Below are 9061 nucleotides of genomic sequence, written 5' to 3'. Positions count from 1 at the left end.
GTAAGTACTTTCATTTTGAAAGTCAGATATAAATAACTCAGGGGTTTTCCAATTTTTAATAAGGTTAATATTTTCTACAATTTTATTTGCATGAAAGATTTTTTTTATATCTTGATTATCTTTTCTGAAATGACATACAGCATTCTAATTTTTACACTTTATGAATAAGACTTAGGAAATGTACATGTACTGGTGGTGTAGAAATGAATGAGACGTCGACCCAATGACACAAGTAGCCAAATTATAAGTAGGTGCATCATTGTATGTAAATTATCATTTCAGTTTTCTAAAAAGTATCATTTGTTGTAACAGAAGTCGAACCAATTTCCCCTGAATTTATATCACACCTGGGCAATGATAAAGAAAAATATACCAGGACTTTAAGGAGTTTGAAATAACATTATTATTCAAATTAAAGTCTCTGAATTGACACATGTATCAAAGTTTTCTTCTTTCATTGTCTTTCTTACAAGAATTAAGCTATACGATTAAATTTGATACATTTTTTCATGAATTATCTCACTTATTTCTCACTGTAGCCTGTTTGCCTTAATATTTCATCTCTCATTCTTAATATAAGCTTTTAATTTTATTTTAAACACTTATTATTATTGTTTTCTACATGTATTTTCTCCTTTCATGCCGACTAATGCTAACAGTTGTAGTGTGTTTAATTGCTATTTTGCTGCATTTTATCTAATCATATTTTTATAGTATTTCTACTACACATTTACGTACTACCATTAGATTTATTATTTATACTAGTCATTGATTTATGAAGTATTTGTACTAAATTATAGGTTTTAAAACTCTTAGTACTTAGTCATCATCTTAGGCTCAGTCATAAGAGGCAAGATACCAACTGCCTTTGTACTGCTAGCAATCATTGACAAATCATTAAGCATCAACTATATATAAAAAAAAGAAGATGTGGTATGATAGCCAATGAGACAACTCTCCACCATGTCCACAAGAGACGAAATGACACAGAAATTAACATCTATAGGTCACTGTACGGCCTTCAATACATGTTTCTTTGAATTGCATTCAATTTCCACTTAGTTTTTAAAGAAGTTTGAATATAATGTATCTTTGAGTTTAAAAAAGTCAGTAAACCAACTCAAACTTGTATTTTGAGTTTCGTTTCTCTTTGATATGATATTCTTTATTTGCGAAACAAACAAAAACAGTTTTGGTCATAGCAAATACATAGACAAAACAAACACAAGAAAAACCCGACAATAAATAGAATACATTGTACATGTTAATAACAGTTAACATGGTTATTGGTATGAGTAATTTGATGCTTATTGGTAAAATATGATTATGATAATGGAACCATTTTAGAAAAAAACAAAACATAATTGTGATAGATTGCTGTTTCATAAACCTCCAATTGCATTTTGTAGAAATTCCTAATCTTAACTTTACCTATCTTAAATAAATTTCTTTTTTAATGTACAGTATAGTATACATCTTCTTGCTATAGATGCAAAATCTGACAAAAATTTGAAATTGATCTGATTTACAATTATTTTTGGTTTGATAAATAGACCTAGGAAGATTTTTCACCAATGATATGTATGGATTGATTGATTGGACACAAACAAGTTTTTTAAGATGGATGACAGTAAACATGAAAACGAAAGGATATGGGGTATCCTATCCATCCATGACACAAAATCAGTACATGAAGTTAATTAATATACACAAATAGCAAAGGAACAGGCAACATTTTAAACCTCACTAGTATAAATGAAAGAATAAATGCAACAGAGTAGACTAAAAGCAGAATTTTTTTCATGGAGGATTCAATATCGTTTTTTTCGTGCAGGATTCTATTTCTTTTTTTTGTGGAGGATTCAATTTCGTTTTTTTCGTGGAAAGAAAATAAACCCCCACGAAAATCTAACTTTTATATAATATCACTTTTATATTATATAATATCAATTTTATATTATAAAATATAACTTTTATATAATATCACTTCCATTTTTTCGAAACTACAAAATTAAATCCCCATGAAATTTTTGGTAGAGAGTAGGAGACAAAACCACGAAATTTAGTGTTTCTACAGTAGGTACCTGTATATGTCAATGAGACAGCAACTCAACACACACACACCAATGATTGTATGTATCTAATTTGTATTTGAGGATTCAAGTTAATAGTCTAATGGTTTATAATTATATTGCCTATATCTACTAGCACTACCTATACAATTTATGATCTTTTCTACTTTTTTTCAGGCTAGTCTTGATGGTGAGAGAAACAATGAAAGAAGTGTTCCAATCCGTCGTGGACGTCCTCCAAACTTCACAAGACAAGATACATCCAGTACTGAGGGGGCAGGGCCTAGAAATGATGTGTCACAACAGAGGGGTAGAAATATGGCCAGTCCAAATAATGTAGATGACTTCTTTTCTGAAGCTGGGGTATGATATCAGAAGTGTTAATAGATAAAAGAAGATGTGGTATGAGTGCCAATGAGACAACTCTCCATCCAAGTCACAATTTCTAAACAGTTCACCATAATAGGTCAAAGAACACAGAGCCTTGGCTCACACCGAACAGCAAGCTATAGAGGGCTCAGACACCTACTTAATCATGATAATATTTTCTGATACTTTTAATTTTACTTGAATAATCTTAATATTTTCATCCCACATTTGCCCAGTAGAAATAAACCAAATGATGAAAAATTTGGTCAGCAGCTCCACTGTGATGAATTTTAGCAAGCTCTGATCTGTTAGAGTTCTTCTTCCTGCTTTCTGCAACATTTACAAGTCTAAACAAATGTAACTTCTTGTTTTGATATAAAAATAAATAGATGTGGTTTTATTGCCAATGAAACAACTATCAAACATATTTCAATGAAGTGGTTGTAAGCAGTTTATATAGGCAACCATACAGTCTTCAACAATGAAAAAAACAAACGCATACCGAATACTTGACTATAATTGTTACTTAATTTTCCAGCCCAACCAAGGAGAGATTGTAGGAAGATTGATGCAGATAAGAGACTATATAAAACAGGCTAATGTGATGATAGATGCACTGAACAAGTCTGGGAACCCGGTAAGTTTGGGGTATAATCAAATCCCATGTTACCTATTGTAACTAATCTTTGCTAGAAATGGAGGACTAATGGTTTACTCAATATGTGAGCCGAGTAAATGACAATGGTAATGGACAAGCATCAGTTGATTTGATTAAATGTTTACTTTATCTCACTGTATATACTGTTCAATTTTTTATTTGCATTTATTGTAATATTTAATTGTAAAAAAACCCAAAATAAGTGAGTTTAATGATTACGATTTGAAGAATAACTGGATACAAAGAATGCATTAAAAAATACAGAAGTTATTTTTGTGACAGTATTTAGTACTTTTGACATGTGGTTGAGTAAAAATCTCATTAAACCATAAAACTGACTGACAAAAAAAACAATTTAGAATTTTATCTGGGAAAGCCCGATAAATCTGATTAGTTGCGTAAGGACTAAATGTTTACTGGACCAAATTTACTTCTAGCAAAAAATTTGAGGACTTCAAAATCACTGTGATTGTTGCATTTTATGCTATTTTAGACTGAACACAGAAAAATGGGTAAATTAGCCCAAGTGGTTGCCTCATTGAAGGAACAAGAGAAAAATTTGCTTGATAATCTAGAAGAACGCTGGGTTAGTGATGCGTTTTAATATATTATTTACTGTAATAGAAGTTTTATGCTGGAATTTGAACAAGTGATACCAAAAAGTTCAAACAAAGTGACTTGGTGAAAAATCACTCTTGCTGGTGGTTTTTCACAGTGAAGGCTTGTGATTGTGGGTGAATCACTCTAAAATACCTCCCTGCATAGATCAAGAATTCGGACATTTGTATGTTCAAATTCCAGCATTAAATTACATGGTTATATGTAGAAATTGTCAGTGTGGTCCTCAGAAATACTATCATTTGTACCATGCATATTTTCTCTTGCCTCAGGCCACAATTAAAAACATTTTGGTTTGCCCAAACCCTACCCAAAGGTTGAGACAGTGGGTAGGTAGGTAGGCATTTTCTTTTTTTTTTTTTGAAAAAGAGAAATTGAAGTATCGGGTGTTTATTAGTTTTCATGCCTATCTGATTAAAAAAAAACTTCTTCAAATCAGGACAATAAAAGATTTTGAGTAGGCAGCTTTTTTCTGGGTATGTAGCGTTTGGGCAAACAAATCTATTCTTTTTTATGGCCTCAGCCAAAGATTTCATAAGCTGATACTCTTTAATGCTCATTCAGTATTTGTTCAGCTTGTTTGTTGTATTCACTTGCCACAAAGACTTGCAAGAAATAGTTTACAGTACTATCATAAAAACCTGATAATCAGTACAAGGACAGTGGTGGATCCAGAACTTTTCATAAGGGGGGGCCCGCTGACTGACCTAAGGGGGGGCCCGCTCCAGTCATGCTTCAGTGATCCCCTATATAATCAACCAAATTTTCCCCGCGAAAGGGGGGGCCGGGGCCCCCCAGGGCCCCCCCTGGATCCGCCTATGAAGTATATGACATTGTGTTTCTGAGGAGCCATACTGACAAATTTTACAATGTAATCCTTGGTTTAAGGTGTTAGCATGATTTGTGAATTTTGTTTTCCTTACTACAGCAAGCTCATAGGGAGGACCTAGGAAAATTAAGAAAACTTGCAGATAGCCTTCAAGAACAAGAAAATAGTTATTTGGGCCTTCTTCAGCAGGCCTTGGTAAGTAGGTTTTCCAGCAGGAATTTAGCCTAGTTCCTTTGTATACACACTCATATATCTATTCATATTCCTGGTGAGTACACAGAAGGCTTGTCTTTTAGGATTTTATCCTACATTTATGTATAATAGGGATGGAAAGTGCAAGGGCCTAGTAGCTCATTGTTTGAAGAAGTCGTGATTTTCCTCCATTGCTTCATCTGTAGTTGTGAGCTCAGTAAAATACAGGCTTGGAGACCACTTCCATTTAAAATAGAATCAATATGACAATCATACTAAAAAAACAGTAAATTTTATTGCTGATATATGTTTCTTGATTGATTCATTGAAGGTTTTGACAATAGTAAATTAACCTGCACACTCCTATAATTATGCATATTTAGATTTATTCTTCTTATTAGATTACAAAATGTACATACTGCATGAAATATCATTTTAACATGCCCATTTGAATAGCATAAGGTATTTCCTATTATTGACACTGAAATTCAAAGGTGGAGTTCTTCATTAAAAAATAAACTTTTTTCCATGTTAAAAAAGGTAATTTTTTTTTAAACATATGTAATTATTTGAGTTGTCATTTTTGAGCAAATATTTCATGGGTATTCTATAAAGTATTGAAATAATATAAAAGTTACAAACTTACAAATATTTGTTATCATCACATACATTAAGTTTTTGAATGGACAACCCTCACCACCCCCCCCCCAAAAAAAAAATAAAAATAAAAAAAATAAATGTATATTAACAATGAACAAGAAGAGATTATGAGCCAAGACATGCACATTTATTAGCGTCTGTTTCGGTTTAAACATTTTTTTTTTCTCAATCAGCTGAATTGCATTAAGTACATTAGGAATTTACAGTGACACTCAGTTTATAAAAACGTACTTAAAGTATTAATGAGTTGTTTTATTTCAGACAATGAAGGTAGAAAATACTGCTGTGGACGGTAGAGATGATGTGCCCTGCCCTGATTCAGCAGAGGACAGACAGTCTGTTGACATAGATGTTAAATCAGAGTCTGACGAAACAGCTACAGTAAGTTCTAACTCTTGGAGGAGGATTTGTTTTGGATGGGGGAGGGACATGAAGAACAAATGGTTTGATTACTGTTCTGGCTCAATATTTGTCTTGATTGAACTCTGTTGGTTTTCAAGATGATAGTGGTTCTATGACTGCTGCAGTTTGATAATTTGTGTTTTGCACTAATCATTTTAATTTTTAAATGTTCTCTTTGATTTGTTTGGTTTTTGACTTATATTTAGTTCCATTACAACATACATGTAAATTATTTACATTTGAAAAAATTTAAACCTTAAATATAATCTTTGAAAAAATGTTTGGATCGAAATAGAAATTATTGAATTTGTCTCGGATATTAAAAATTAAAAATATAAAATTCTTTAGACAACAAAATAATAAATTAAAATTTATGAAAAAATGTTGTAATGGAATAATTACTTTAACATATTACTCTTTATATCTTTTTTTATTGTGCTTAATATTGTAATCTCTGATTGTGATTACGGGAATAAAAAAATACTGTAGTTACCAAATTCAACAACTAAAAATCAACTAGCATTTTATATTATGAAATATTCAATCAATCAACCATTTCCTGTCTGATGTTTTTATAGATAAACCCTTTTAATAAAAAAGTACACACTATGCATTTCTCAACTGAAATATTCAGTCAATCAACCATTTCCTGTCTGATGTTTTTATAGATAAACCCTTTTAATAAAAAAGTTCACACCGTGCATTTCTCAACAAGTTAACTTTATATAAGTTAATATTGGAAAAAATTCATTGGCCAAATTGATATTGCCATAAATGGTTATCTTTTTAAAAAGAATGTAGTTTACTGAATTTTATATTCTGCTATCAGTTTAGTCTTGACTTTTCCCTCATTTTGTTGATTATGAAACTTTATACAAATTTCTCACTAAACCAATCAAAATTTTACAATGGTCATTTCCTAGCAGTAGGGAATCATGAGTACATAGATAAAATGATACATTTCACAAACAAAAAAATATTTATGAAAATAGGTAAATTTCCCTCTGTTCTTTTCTGTAACAATCTTCCCCTTTGCTTAGTTTTGCAAGAGTTACTGTTCTTGTGGGCAAGTATTTCGATGAATAAATTCTGCAAAGTATCTTTTTAACAAAAAAATTTCTTATTGATGAACTCAAATTGAATAGAAATTTTTTCAATTGACTAAAATTTGCATTACACTATATTAGAATCTGCATTGAAATACTTGTTCTAAGAATGTAACTCTTACAAAAAGAGGTATGAAAAGAGCTCTTGTATGTACATGGATGAGTTTCCTTTTAAGGAGCGCAGTCCTAGTGCATCATCTCGGCCAAGAATTGAAGATAAACTTGGTATGTCTGAAGACGAGGATTTAGATGACGGCACTTCTCCATTCTCTAATGACAGAACACTAATACCAAGTCGAAACTATGACCAGGTATGACCCACCAGGGGTGTGGAAATATTTGTTATGAGCACTTGTCCCTGGGCAAGTAAAACTAAAAATTTAACTTGTCCGGAAATTTTTTTACTTGCCCTGATGATCCCAATAAATATTGAAGTATTTCTTGTTAGCTAATATATGATTCTTACTTAGCACTATTGTGCATCACAAACAAATGAAATCCATTTGTTTATATGTGTAAAAAATTTAGAAAAGTAGGAAATGGGTTAACATCAATGGGACAGAAACCTAACAGCAAACCAACCAATGAAATGACATGTAAAGAACAATTTTGCAGCAGTTTTGGAATAACAATTGTAGCCAGTAGGTACATAATGATTATAATTAATTTGAGGACAGTGATTGAAGAAATGTAAACTAAATAATAGATTAACTATTGATTTTGTGGTGTTTCTCTCAACTGACACTTGTTTTTTCTTGATTATTTATTTATTGTCTTGATGTGCAATTAAAGCGTCCCTTCCATTTGTCAGTTTGACAACAAATAATGTTGACCTTTCATCTATAGATAAGACAAAAACTTAATTTATCAATCTGAATCTCGATACAAAATTTAAAGAAATGACACTTCCAGTAAATGACAAAGCCAATGCAATGTTACGCGACTCTGGTTCGCCTACCTATTTTTATTTATTTTGGTAATTGATCTATTACCAGTATCATGTAATATTTATCGTCATGAACATTGATGTTTTCACTTGCTGAACATTGTTTTATTTTACATGAATTAAACATTTTTATACATTTTGAAATTAATTTTATGTTTTTGTTGGATTTGAACTTTGTCTTGTATATTTTTTTACTTGTCAACGGGCAACCAAGACAAAAATAATTACTTGTCCGGTTGTTCAAATGTACGAGTCGGGCGAGTCGGGCATAGCATTTCCACACCCCTGCCCACCAAATACTATTAGTATATGCAAATTGGATAGGGTTATAGGTTAAGGTAGTCCAACTTATTCAAGCACCACTGATGAGTAAAGTTGATGAAATATTTGTCTGGCGTACTAAATGAGTGGTATTTTTGAAAAGTTTGATATAGATAGTGTCTTTGTAGGATATGTTAAGTGTATAGGATTTACTTTAACATACTGCTATAATTTAACAAGAAGTTTGTTTTTTCTTCAATGGCAATAAAACAATCTAAAACATTGTATTAAGAATAAGTTGTTTTTTCTCTTTATTGATGCATTGATCGGATGAAGGGGAGAAAGTGAGAAGGCCATTTACAAATAATATAACAACTTTTTCCTTTACTCATAAAATTATAAAAACAATGGAATATTCCAGAGGATTAAGTCATTAATTCTTCTTCTGTGTCTCAGCCTGACGTGAATAGGAACACCTCTATATGGAATTTATTAAACTTGTGGTACTGGTTAATACTGAAATTGTTTGTTGTGAATAAACTAAACAAGCTCAATTAATTATATGCTGCAAATCTGTCAATGTTTTATGATAAACTGCTTTTGTTTTTTCTTTAATGTATTTTGTTGTATATGTTTTGTGGTTTTATTTATTTCTGTTTATTTTATCTGTTTAAATTAGGTTTAAACACTTGTTGAAACTAGCAGAAATAATGTTGTGGTCTTCACAATGTTCAATATTTGCTTGATATGTCTAAAACTTATTCTTTTAGGAATAAGTTAGAAGGTTAAAGATTCGAGTATGCTATTTATATTAAGGCAAGCTTATTTTCATTAGTGATCAATTATTAATTGACAAGTCATGAAAACAGTAAATTCCTGCTGGTGATTAATGGTTACAAAGACTAGCTAGTTTGTAATGATGCAATGAAAAGTATTAATATAGTTTTT

The 9061-nt window shown here is 31.1% G+C and overlaps 1 protein-coding gene across 29 annotated transcripts in view; it reads left to right on the top strand.

Moving 5' to 3' along the window:
• LOC139486302 (pericentriolar material 1 protein-like) overlaps window positions 1-9061 on the top strand; it is a 55526-nt gene that overhangs the window by 5964 nt on the left and 40501 nt on the right. For 15 of the 29 annotated variants that reach the window (XM_071271139.1, XM_071271138.1, XM_071271130.1 and 12 more), the window contains 5 exons: window positions 2250-2435; window positions 2980-3078; window positions 4646-4741; window positions 5660-5779; window positions 7083-7217. In XM_071271139.1, coding sequence (XP_071127240.1) covers window positions 2250-2435; window positions 2980-3078; window positions 4646-4741; window positions 5660-5779; window positions 7083-7217 — 636 coding nt within the window. Of the gene's footprint in view, window positions 1-2249; window positions 2436-2979; window positions 3079-3592; window positions 3686-4645; window positions 4742-5659; window positions 5780-7082; window positions 7218-9061 lie in introns of all 29 variants that reach the window. The other 14 variants (XM_071271144.1, XM_071271143.1, XM_071271137.1 and 11 more) reach the window with 3 other exon arrangements.

This window comes from Mytilus edulis, chromosome 8 (assembly GCF_963676685.1).
Source record: "Mytilus edulis chromosome 8, xbMytEdul2.2, whole genome shotgun sequence".
NCBI classification, from domain to species: domain Eukaryota; kingdom Metazoa; phylum Mollusca; class Bivalvia; order Mytilida; family Mytilidae; genus Mytilus; species Mytilus edulis.
The sequence above is the reverse complement of the archived record's forward strand: the minus strand, read 5'-3'. Positions and strand labels throughout refer to the sequence as shown.